This window comes from Ovis aries, chromosome 5, assembly GCF_016772045.2.
Source record: "Ovis aries strain OAR_USU_Benz2616 breed Rambouillet chromosome 5, ARS-UI_Ramb_v3.0, whole genome shotgun sequence".
Lineage (NCBI taxonomy): Eukaryota > Metazoa > Chordata > Mammalia > Artiodactyla > Bovidae > Ovis > Ovis aries.
The window spans coordinates 57,187,933-57,200,960 of record NC_056058.1 but is presented as its reverse complement, the minus strand read 5'-3'; the positions used below and the strand labels follow the sequence as shown (position 1 = coordinate 57,200,960).

General features: G+C 40.6%; 1 protein-coding gene across 1 annotated transcript; it reads right to left on the bottom strand.

Annotated features, from left to right (window-relative positions):
• Nucleotides 1–435: 435 nt before the first annotated feature.
• SPINK14 (serine peptidase inhibitor Kazal type 14 (putative)) lies at nucleotides 436–10,048 on the bottom strand. The gene is made up of 5 exons (XM_042251024.1): nucleotides 9,970–10,048; nucleotides 8,394–8,523; nucleotides 5,893–5,930; nucleotides 1,673–1,801; nucleotides 436–706 (listed from the first exon to the last, which is right to left on the bottom strand). The coding sequence occupies exons 2-5, from the start codon at nucleotides 8,476–8,478 to the stop codon at nucleotides 686–688; spliced, it is 273 nt and encodes a 90-aa protein (XP_042106958.1). The 5' UTR covers nucleotides 8,479–8,523; nucleotides 9,970–10,048; the 3' UTR covers nucleotides 436–685.
• Between the last annotated feature and the right edge of the window lie 2,980 nt (nucleotides 10,049–13,028).

Sequence of the window (13,028 nt, the reverse complement as noted above, 5' to 3'; positions counted from 1 at the left end):
GTGTCAAGAGGACTTAAGAAAAGACCAATGATCAATGGGACATTCATGGATACTATTAATGTAGACCTCCTTCTATGAAGAAAAGAGAGGGGTGGTGAAATTATAGGGCCCTGCCTACCTAAGCCAGATGTGCATGAATGACTCTGCTTCAAGGCTGAGTCTGAAAGTGAGATTGTTTAATGTGGAAAGGAGGCAACAGGAATGGCCATGAAGAGCACAACACCCCATTTTTCATATTAATTTTTTTTAATGCCAAAGAAATATGGAAGAAATTTCTGTTGTGTTCTTGGAAAACAACCAGGAGCCTTCACATAGATTACCCCATGGTTTACAGTATCAGAGATCTGATTACGCTCCATGTTTGTTATTGACCTTTGGCTCAAATGTTCATTGTGTTCTGCTTCTGAGACTTGAGACACAGATCTGGCACCCAAGTTAAATGAGACTTTCAGAAATGTTTATTTATTATGGTGAATATGGAAGGCAATGAATCAATGAGGGGAGAGGTCCAAAGAAGGACTCTAACTATCTGATATAAGCTCAGTGGGAGCAGTTTTCTGTCACTAAGAACACACGCAAGGAGGGGGTGAGTTGCAGGAGAAGGATTTTCTCAATGGAAAGAAAATGAAAGTTCTTCTTTTCACTTCCAAGTCCACTCAACTAGCATTGCCCATCATGTAGAAATCTAATTTTCCCCCGAGATTTCCTAAAGAAAGAATCAGAATAAGTATTTTATTAATAGAATTTTCAGAACTATAAAAATACTTATAAAATTATCTGTCACCCTTATTTTGTATTTGAGGAAACTAAAAGCATAAAGGATATTGACTACAGACAAAATCCAGGTTATTGGATTCGCTACTCTGTTATCTTCCCATCATGCTAAGATGCCACTGAAGACATTATGCCCTATACTATAATTTCTCTGAAAATAAGTGATTTAATCAGGCCTGAGCTTGTGATATATGAGGCGTATCAGTCTTCAACTTATTCTATCAATACTCTTACACTTGGGCTGAATTCCTCATTAGTGGGGATGGCCTAGAGTTTACATATTCCTGCCATTGCCCTTTGTGAAAATTGCAAAATTAGTATTGAACAGAAGCCTCCAGTCTGATGCTGTGGGAAGAGTTTTTCTCCCTGAAAACTGGAGTATCTTACACAGAGATCAGTTCTGAAGCCCCACGTTTTATGAGAACTCAGAGTCTAATCACTGCTAATCATGTCCCATAAATCCAAAGACTGAACACTGACTCTTTACCAAAGGACCCAAACTTTATGGTCACCTTATCCTAGCTCAGAATTTCAGACACATGAGATTGAAGATATGTGAAAGAAGGAAACTACAACTTATCTTAAAACCAAAGTATTTCAAGGACTCAAAGGGATATTTGAAGCTTCAAGTGAAAATAAATCTATCAGTTGGCTTATGGGAATGTGAGGGCTGAGAGAAGAGCCCAGCAAACACTCCTGAGTACAGCGAGTCTGCTTTCTACTCAAGTGGGCTTTGTGTTACCACATGTTCTCCTGAGTGGGGGCTGATTATTATCTGAGCATACTGGAGCAAATTCCTGGCTTCATAGCTGTTGTAATTCGTAGAAGAGGTTGATAGTAATTGCCTTGGACTAAGCTTTTTGTTGTTCTTTTCTCCCAGTAGTACTCACATACTCACAACACACAAGATGCATGGGTTGTCATAGGTTATCAAATTGTTGCCACAGATGGGTTGATATAAACCAGGATAGGGGTTCACTGTTTCCTGGAACCAACTGAAGTCTACTTTCTCATATGGACATTTCACCTGAAATTGAGTTGAAAAGAATGATACAATTAGAATCATACTCATAGAGACCTCTGGACTTTACTAGGAAAATTTAAACGTAGGATCATAACCCAGTCTGACAGCAGCTCTCCAGCTCCACTTTCACAAAGCAAGCAGACGAAAACCTAGGTATGTCCTTTCAGCTAACAGCGTGATCCCCTCCTTGTCAGGATCTTCTGAAAGGAATAGAGAAAGGAGGCCTGCTATATATGGGAAATGAGAGTGTGTGTAAACAGGACAGATTTGGGAAATTTAGCTTCTCAGTTCAGTTACTCGGTCATGTCTGACTCTTTGCAACCCTATGGACTGCAGCATGCCAGGCTTCCCTGTCCATTACCAACTTCTGCAACTTGCTCAAACTCATGTCCTTCGAATTTGGTGATGCCATCCAACCATCTCATCCTCTGTCATCCCCTTCTCCTTTTGCCTTCAATCTTACCCAGTATCAGGGTCTTTTCTAATGAGTCAGTTCTTCATATTAGGTGGCCAAAGTATTGGAGTTTCAGCTTCAGCATCAGTCCTTCCAGTGAATATTCAGGACTGATTTCCTTTAGGATGGACTGGTTTGATCTCCTTGCAGTCCAAGGGACTCTCAAGAGTCTTCTCCAACACCAGAGTTCAAAAGCATCAGTTCTTTGGTACTCAGCTTTCTTTATGGTGCAACTCTCACATCCATACATGACTACTAGAAAAACCATAACCTTGACGAGACAGACCTTTGTTGACAAAGTAATATCTCTGCTTTTCAATATGCTGTCTAGGTTGGGCAAAACTTTCCTTCCAAGGAGCAAGTGTCTTTTCATTTCATGACTACAGTCACCATCTGCAGTGATTTTGGAGCCCCCCAAAATAAAGCCTATTACTTTTTCCATTGTTTTCCCATCTATTTGCCATGAAGTGATGGGACCAGATGCCATGATCTTCATTTTCTGAATGTTGAGTTTAAAGCCAACTTTTTCACTCTCCTCTTTCACTTTCATCAAGAGGCTTTTTAGTTCTTCTTTCCTTTCTGCCATCAGGTGGTGTCATCTGCATAACTGAGATTATTGATATTTCTCCCAGAAATCTTGATTCCAGCTTGTGCTTCATCCAGCCCAGCATTATGCATGATGTATTCTGCATACAAGTTAAATAAGCAGGGTGACAATATACAGCCTTGACATACTCTTTTTCCAATTTGGAGCCAGTCTGTTGTTCCATGTCCAGTTCTAACTGTTGCTTCTTGACCTGCACACAGAATCCTGTCATTCAGTTCAGTTCAGTCGCTCAGTCGTGTCTGACTCTCTGCGACTCCATGAATTGCAGCACGCCAGGCCTCCCTGTCCATCACCAACTCCCGGAGTTCACTCAGACTCACATCCATCGAGTCCGTGATGCCATCCAGCCATCTCATCCTCTGTTGCCCCCTTCTCCTCCTGCCCCCAATCCCTCCCAGCATCAGAGTCTTTTCCAATGAGTCAACTCTTCGCATGAGGTGGCCAAAGTACTAGAGCTTCAGCTTTAGCATCATTCCCTCCAAAGAAATCCCAGGGCTGATCTCCTTCAGAATGGACTGGTTGGATCTCCTTGCAGTCCAAGGGACTCGCAAGAGTCTTCTCCAACACTACAGTTCAAAAGCATCAATTCTTCGGTGCTCAGCCTTCTTCACAGTCCAACTCTCACATCCATACATGACTACTGGGAAAACCACAGCCTTGACTAGATGGACCTTAGTCGGCAAAGTAATGTCTCTGCTTTTGAATATGCTATCTAGGTTGATCATAACTTTTCTTCCAAGGAGTAAGCGTCTTTTAATTTCATGGCTGCAGTCACCATCTGCAGTGATTTTGGAGCCCCAAAAAATAAAGTCTGATACTGTTTCCACTGTTTCATTAAGCTCTTTTAATTGCATTTTGCTGCACATAAAGAATTTCTTCTTAGTATGGGCTGAAAGACCCTATGGATCTGTCACCTCCTGACTTTTCCAACATTGCCTTGTACCACCTTGCTCTTTGCCATTCCCCTGTTTTTTTTTTTTTTTTTTGCTTCAAATGCTCCATCACCCCTCCATCTCAGAGTCTTGTGGTTTGTCACAACCACCCCATCAAATGTATTCTCTTTTTCCTTAAACCTAAACTGATTCTAGGGCTTCCCACTTGGCTCATTGGTAAGGAATTTGCCCACCAGTTCAGGAGATGCAGGTTAGATCCCTGGGTTGGGAAGATCCCCCGGAGAAGGAAATGGCAACCGACTCCAGTATTCTTACTTGGGGAAATCCCATCAACAAAGGAGCCTGGCAGGCTATAGTCCATGGGGTTGCAAACAGTCAGACACAACCAAACAAGAACAAACTCATTCTACCTTCAGAGCTCAGATTATGACCTAGTTTCTCAGAGGTATTTCTCAAAATACAATTCCAACTTTCCATTTTCCTTAATACCTCTAATCAGTGTACAATAAAGCATTTGTATAATTGACTAACTGCACACCGCAAAGAACTCTAAGCCCATAACGGTTAAGTCTGTGTCTGATTAGACTAATCTTTATGTAAGCAGCACATATATTGGCACTTAATCATTGCCCTTAAATATGTGCAAAGTAAATAAGATATAAAATAGTTCAAACAGAATGAATATAATCAAATAATAGCAAGAGTAGCTAGTACCATCTGTAAATACAGCTTTCTCTCCCCCTCTTTACAGTAGGATGTGCATGTTCCTCCTATTCTAAAGAGAATATGAGCCTGTTCATGGTGCGTGGACTATGCACTCATCTGTTGTGCAGTGGTGAAGCTGCTCCTTCACTCTGTTCCAACCTCACAAGTCGCCAGGGACTCAAGGAGGTAAATCCTCCTCACTGCTCTCTGCCTGGGTGACTCCTTTTCTGCGTTCACATCTGATATCCCCGTGCCCAAGAAGCCTTCACTGATCACATTGCTGACTGTAGTATCTCTGCTTTCAATAGATATTCTCTGTTGTACCATCCTATTTTATTTACAAAATTTACTACAAATAACAGTCCTTCTCTTTCTGTTTTCTGGCTATTTGTAAGCTTCATGAGAGAAGAGAATATGCCTTTTTCCCCTCAGTATTGTATCCTAGGGCACAGCACAGATGATAAATATTTCTTGAAGAAACTGAGAAAGAATGAGTAAGTTTATTTTTGTTTGTAAATTAATGGACAAGTGAAGGACTATTCTTACCAGCAACCTTCAGAAGAGGAAAACTCTAGGACTGAACTCTGTGAGACTAAAGTGTAAATCCTGGACTGATTCTACAGACTCTTTGGCTGGAGTTATAGCTCCTGACAGGTTCAGCACTCTGGTCTATGAGTCCCCTGAAGGCTAAACTGCCCTCAAAGCATCTCTGTCACCAGTCAACTCATGAATGCATTTTTTTTAAGAAGTAAAATTTAAAATGTACTAGTGAGGCTAAAGCTTGAAGTGCAAATGCTCTCAAAATGAAGGAGTACAGGAACACTAATCCACATCAGAAAACCAAAACAATCTTTCATTTCTCCATTTCCCCCATTTATTAAGTAAGCACTTATTTTTACCTCACAATATATTCAGTGCTCAGAAGTATAGCTGAAAATGAAAAAGGTACCTCCATCACTTTGCCCTCATACAAGTTGGAAACAGAATCTGAGGCTCTGTTCAGAGATAGGCTGTTCCTTCACATATCCTCAGTCTATATCTCAGGGTTGCCGTTTGCCATTCACAACTAGGCATTCTCTGCAGCTTATAGGGCAGTTAGGAGCATACTCTTCATCCCACTGCAGTCCCCTCTGGAGAAGAAACCATGCAATGCTCAAGTCTGTGGGTGTGTAAGAACCTGCCATGCCTCCTGGCAACTGCCCGCGCCCACAAGCATTTTCCAGGCACCGCGGAGGGTTCCGCAGTGTACCCGTGACCAAGTCTCAGCTTGGGTCCAGCTGGGATTACTCCTGTGGGCTCCTCTACCTACAGCACCTGCCGCTTTCATGTGTCTGAACCTTGAAGAACATCACTTGCTCAGTAAAGTTCTAAGACAGTAATTCCAAAGAAAACTCAGATTCGAGTTTCGTTCCTAGGAAATTTGGAAGAAGATTACCTTAATATTTCCATGTGGTGGCCACCAGCGTGGAGGGCCTGAAACCATAACAAATGAAAATAGTTACAGAATCTAGTGTCTGATAAGTCATAGAGCCTTAATGTGTTGACAGAATGTAGTTCTAATGGAGTACCAAGAAAGCTTACAACAATGAAAACATTGTTTCATTTGTACATATCTTCATTCATTTTCTTAAAATGTGGGATAACTCTTTTACTCCTGGTAGATAATCAGTAGAGGGCTCTACAGACGCATCACTACCAGTCCAGTGTACCAGATAATTGGTTTGATTAACTAATTAGCCTGGGCTTGAGAAGGTTCAGAGTTGACAGCCAGTATATGAAAAGAAATTAAGAAATGCTAGAAAATTTTTTATAATTATCTATGTTTAATTGATTGATTGCTTTACAATAGTGGTTTGATTTCTGTCATACATCAACAGAAATAAATCATAGGTGTACATATGTTCCCTCCCTCTTGAATCTCCCTGCCACCTCTCACCCTTCCCCACCCCTCTAGGTTATTACAGGGTCCCAGTTTGAATTCCCTGAGTTGTACAGCAAATCTCCATTGGGTGTCTGTTTACATATGGTAATGTACATACTCGCATGCTGCTCTCTCCATTCATCTCACCCTCTCCTTATGTTCCCCTGCCCTTGTCCATAAGTCTGTTCTCTATGTCTGCATCTCCATTAGTAAAGTAGTAAGGTCGCTCAGTCATGCCCGACTCTTTGCGACCCTATGGACTGTAGCCCACCAGGCTCCTCTGTCCATGGGATTCTCCAGGCAAGAATACTGGAGTGGGTTGCCATTTCCTTCTCCAGGGGATCTTCCTGACCCAGGGATTGAACCCAGGTCTCCCACATTGCAGGCAGACGCTTTAACCTCTGAGCCACCAGGGAAGAACCATCTCCATTACTGCCCTGCAAATAGGCTCATCAGTACCATCTTTATAGATTCCATATACATGTGTTAATGTACGATATTTGCTTTTCTCTGACTTATTTCACTCTCTCTAATAGGCTCTGGGTTCATCACTTCATTAGAAGTGACTCAGATGCATTTCTTTTAATGACTGAGTAGTACTCCGTTGTCTGTACACACACACACACATACATGCATATATAAATATATATATATACCACAGCTTCTTTATCCATTCATCTGTCAAGGGGCATTTAGATTCCTTCCATGTTCTAGCTGTTGTAAATAATAGTGCTACAGTGAACACTGAGGTACATTTGTCTTTTTCCGTTTTGGTTTCCTCAAGGCATATGCCTAGAAGTGGTCTTGCTGGGTTGTATGGTGATTTTATCCCTAGATTTTTAAAAAAAGAATCTCCATACTGTCTTCTATAGTGACTGTATCAATTCACATTCCCACCAGCAGTGCAGGAACGTTCCCTTTTCTCCACACCCTCTCCAGTACTTGTTCTTTGTGGATTTTTTGATGATGGCCATTCTGGCCAATGTGAAGTGATATCTCACTGTAGTTTTGGTTTGTATTTCTCTAATAATGTGTGATGTTGACCATCTCATGTGTTTATTAGCCATCTCTGTGTCTTCTTTGGAGAAATGTCTGTTTAGGTTTTTTGCCACTTTTTGATTGAGTTGTTTGTTTTTCTGGCATTGTATGAACTGCTTGTATATTTTGGAACTTAATCTTTTGTCAGTTGTTTCATTTGCTAATATTTTCTCCCATTCTGAGAGTTGTCTTTTCACCTTGCTTAGGGCTTCCTTTGCTGTGCAAAAGCTTTTAAGTTTAATTAGGTCCCACTTGTTTATCTTTGTTTTTATTTCTATTATTCTAGGAGGTGGGTCATAAAGAACCTTGCTATGATTTATATCATACAGTGTTCTGCCTATATTTTCATCTAAGAGTTTTATAGTTTCTGGTCTTATGTTTAGGTCTTTAATCCATTTCAAGTTTATCTTTGTGTGTGATATTAGGAAATTTCAAGAAATGCTGGAATTTTAAAGAGATCTTTTAACCCCTTCCCATTATCTTATAAATTGCCCAAGAATTCATGACAGATATGGGAAAAAACTAAGCTCTTCAATCCTTGAAGCCAGACTTCCCCACATGACATCTCTAAAAAGGACACAAAAGTTAATTACCCACTCAAATATATGGTAAAAAAAATTTTATTAAAAGTTCTGAATTTTTGTGGTACACCGTGGTGAAGGCTTATTGCCAGTCATTTTCACATGTTATTTCACCCAGTCATCCACACACGTCATCCCTATGAATTAGGTCTCATAATTTGCATTAACAGATGGGCAAGTTAAGGCCCCTGCCCTTTGGCTCAGGGCCTTTTTTTTTTTTTTTAATCACACTTCATTGTATCTTTCTCTATAGACACAGATATATAAACATAGTAAAATGAAACATTTAAATAAAAATGTAAGTAAGAATTTCGAAGCATTCTCTTTCAGATTATAATGTCAGAGTCCAGCAATCAACCTTATTACATCCTTGCGCAAAACAGCTGCCTTACTCACCAGAAGGTAACGCCAAATATATTGGAATAAAGAACAGTTGTGAGCAGAGTACTCCAAAGGGTATGGCCATTTTCCCTCCTGGCATGTCCTCAAAGTGATGCTCTGAGATATTGTTTCAGGATGTTGTTACCTTTTGATGTAGTCACCAAAGAAGGGGTTATCAGGATACTGAGACCACTTTTGTTTTTTTTATTTTTTTTTTTTTATTTTTTTATTTTTATTTATTTTTTTTATTTTTATTTTATTTTTATTTTATTTTATTTTTTTTAGTTTTTTATTTTTTAAATTTTAAAATCTTTAATTCTTACATGCATTCCCAAACATGAACCCCCCTCCCACCTCCCTCCCCATAACATCTTTCTGGGTTATCCCCATGCACCAGCCCCAAGCATGCTGCATCCTGCGTCAGACATAGACTGGCGATTCAATTCACATGATAGTATACATGTTAGAATGTCATTCTCCCAAATCATCCCACCCTCTCCCTCTCACTCTGAGTCCAAAAGTCCGTTATACACATCTGTGTCTCTTTCCCTTGAAGTGAATATTCATCTCCAGTCTACCCATTGCATGCTACTTCCCCAAGGACAAATGCTCATGAAAAGTTAAAGTTTGATTAGTCATAAATAAATATAGAGCTCTCAGTGACAGATCTGTGACTCCTTAGAAGTAAATGAGAGGATACTGTTTGGGAATAATTGTATTATTTTAGTGTGGAGATATTTTAAGCGTCTTGAACAGGCATCTTACCTGACGATTCTCTCTCTCTCTTTTTTTTTTTTTGTTGTTTGAGAGGATACAAAGAAAATGATGAGGCTGCTAGAGGCTTCTAGAGAACAAGAACTTCTCAATAGAGGAAGCAGATCTGTACTCAGTCATAAAGCAGAGATTGCCTTTTGGGATTAAGACAGGGATTTGTAATACAGCAAATCTAGGCCTACTTGGCTGTGCTGAGAATCTTCTGGCTTGGAAAGCTAAACTCTCTTGGAGCATTCTGAGAGAGTGCATAGGGAGAAAAAAAGAATTATTCACATGGGGGTTCCAAAGCTATTTTCCTCCATACACAGCAAGGGAGAATGCAGTGAGCAAATCCTCCCTTGGGGTTTCCTGTCTTTGTAGCAGCCTTTCCAACCCTAGAGAATGGTGTATGGAGGTTTCAGGTTGACTAAGGACCACACTGAACTCTCCCCATCTTCCTAATTCTGCAAAAGTGAGCTAGTCCTCCCTACTGTCCCAGAGCCCTTAATCTCTGCTTTGTAGCATATGCTGATTATATAATTTACATAAACTCTTTGCCTTTATGTTACGGTGTGATATTTAATCAAATATCACTGAAATGTCTCTGAAGTACTCTACTCTCAAGGATGGCTGAAAGGCTCTCGGCACTGTGTCCAGAGCTGTCTACTCGGCCTGCTTCTGAGTCAGTCTGTGACTCCATGTTTTGCTTAAGTGGACCCCCATCTCTTCCTGACGTCTTCCCTGGCTTCCTTCAGGAGTGGAGCTTAACAGTGGAAGATCCAGGTGCACTAGAACACAATGCCCACTCTCCCTACAGCATGTACCCAGGTTGACTTACCTCAGAAAGGAAGAGAGATGTAATGTGCTCCTTTGTGGCTGATGCCTCTCCTTTGAGGAACACGTGTTAGAGCCTCGAGAGGGGGATAGCTTAGCTGCGTAGGAGAGGGATGCACTGATGCATTGTGTGCTGGGCTGAGCAGACCCTGGGAGGCCAAACACTTAGTGTGAGTTAAAGGCAAACTCAGCAGGAGGTACTGGGAAGGGAGCACTGCGACGTGTATAAGACTTGGCCAAATGGGAGTGGGGGATGGGGGGGAGGAGGTAAGAACAGATCACTGACCAGGGTAGCCCTGGGCAGACAATCCAAAGAGGCAGGAGCAGAAGGAACATACCACAGAAAGAAGCATAGCAGAAAAAATATAGAATGTTCCACAGCAATAATTAGCACCTTTGGCCCAAATGAAAAAATGTAGGAACAGTTGAGAAAGAGAGGAGGTTGTGTGACAGATTAGGTCTGTGGATGCCATCTGCAGTGGGTCCAGCCATGTCCTGCAACATTCCAGACCTTTGCAGCTTTGTAACAGGGAAGGTACCTTGTCATGGTGGGTTTCCTCCTGCTTTCTGAACTTCTTGCCCTTTTGTTACGTTTCACAAAAAAAGCAACACTTCTTATATCAAGGAAATGCAAGTTTATTCTAGAAAAGTCAGAAAGCAAAAATAATGGAATAGAACTAAAAGACAAGAAACCTCAAAACCCATAAATAACTGTGAAACATACACTGCATTGAATTGTATCATTCCAGTGTTGTAAAAAAAAATATGTATATATGCATACACAGAGATCCACATGTATACATGATCTTGTCATATTTAATCAGATTTTCGTAGTATATTTTCTGCTTTTTTGACTTAGAAATGTCTTGATGTTCAAATACATGTAGAACATGTCATCATATAGAACATGAATTTAGATGCCTAGTATTGTGTTCTGTCATATATATGGATTTTTATTATTTTAAAATTCTGCTATAGTTGCTCAACTAGTTTGATTCCAATTTCATTATTATTAGCAATGCTGGGATGAGCAAATTTTTATTTACCCAGGTTTATTTGTCTCATTGTTTCAAGAAAACCTAACAACCTACTGGAAATTTCCAGAAAGGACTGGGGTCACCTAGAATATGAAAGAAGTGGTTTTCATGCAACCTGTAGGCTCTGTACCTGTAAGTCTAATAGGGAACATTTTGGATATACCCTGTCACTTTCCTAAGTAAGTCATGCATCTTGCAGTATACAGAGGTAGAGGCACTCCATTGTTGAGAAAGAATTCTGGACTTAAAAGCTGGAAGTTAAGTTACAATATTTTGTCACCTTGAAAACTTAATTTCTCCTCTCTGAACAGAATTTTCTCATTTGCACAATGGGTTAATCAAACCTTCCCTAAGAAACTCTTTGGAGGTTTAAGTGAGCTAACATTTAAACAACCTGAAAACTGCCTGCCTCAGGCTACTGATATGGGCACAGATTCATTGCATCGTATGCATTTTCAAAGGTAATAGTCAGTGTGAAATTACTTCCCACCTGATAATAATAAATAATTTCCATTTTCAGCTTTGCTTTGTCACAGATTTTTTTTTTTTTTAGTTTTTTATTTTTTACATTTTAAAATCTTTAATTCTTACATGCATTCCCAAACATGAACCCCCCTCCCACCTCCCTCCCCATAACATCTTTCTGGGTCATCCCCATGCACCAGCCCCAAGCATGCTGCATCCTGCGTCAGACATAGACTGGCGATTCAATTCACATGATAGTATACATTATCTTAATGTTAGCTTTTGTTTATTATTTTGTTTAATTATTTATTTTTAGCTGCATTGGGCCTCAGTTGTGGTGCAAGGGCTCTTCATTGCAATGTGTACGATTCTCTATAGTTGAGGCTCAGTAGCTTTGGCATGCAGGCTTAGTTGCTCCACGGCGTGTGGAATCTTCCTGGACCAAGAATCAAATTCAAGTCCCCTGCATTGGAAGGCAGATTCTTAACCACTGGACCACCATGGAAGTCCCAGGTCACAGATTTGTTATTAGTAGAACATCACTGGTTAAATGAGTTCCTGCAGGCCTTTTGCTGTCCAAGATTCTGGTTTCTCAGGAGTTGTATGGGCATAGTACTTCCCCGGTGGCTCAGCGATGGAGACTCTGCCGGCAATGCAGGAGACACTGGTTCGGTCCCACGGTTGGGAAGATCCCCTGGAGAAGGAAATGGCAACCCACTCCAGTATATCTAGATATACACTGCAATATCTGTCTCCATCTGACAGACAGAATGGAAGCCACAATTACAAAAAATCAACCAAATTGATCACTTGGATCAAGGCCTTGTCTTACTCAGTGAAACTATGAGCCATGCCATATAGGCCCACCTAAGATAGACAGGGCATGGTGGAAGTTCTGACAAAACGTGGTCCACTGGAGAAGGGAATGGCAAACCACTTCATTATTCTTGCATTGAGAACCCCTTGAACAGTATGAAAAGGCAAAAAGATAGGACACTGAAAGATGAACTCTCCAAATCAGTAGATGCTCAGTATGCTACTGGAGAAGAGTTGAGAAATAGCTCCAGAAGCAGTGACGAGGCTCAGCCAAAGCGAAAACAATGCCCAGTTGTGGATATGACTGGTGATGGAAGTAAAGTCTGATGCTGTAAAGAACAGTACTGTATAGGAACCTGGAATATTAAGTCAAAGAATAAAGATAAATTGGAAGTGGTCAAACAGGAGATGGCAAAAGTGAACATCAGCATTTTAGGAAGTAGTAAACTAAAATGGACTGGAATGGGCCAATTTGATTCAGATGACCATGATATCTACTATTGTGGGCAAGAATTTCTTTGAAGAAATAGAGTGGCCCTCATACTCAACAAAAGAGTATGAAAATACAGTACTTAGGTGCAGTCTCAAAAACCACAGAATGATCTCAGTTCATTTCCAAGGCAAGCCATGCAGCATCACAGTAATCCAAGTCTTTGCCAAGCCACTAATGCTGAAAAAACTGAAGTTGAATGGTTCTATGAGACCTTCAAGACATTCTAGCACTAATGCCAAAAAAGATGTCCCT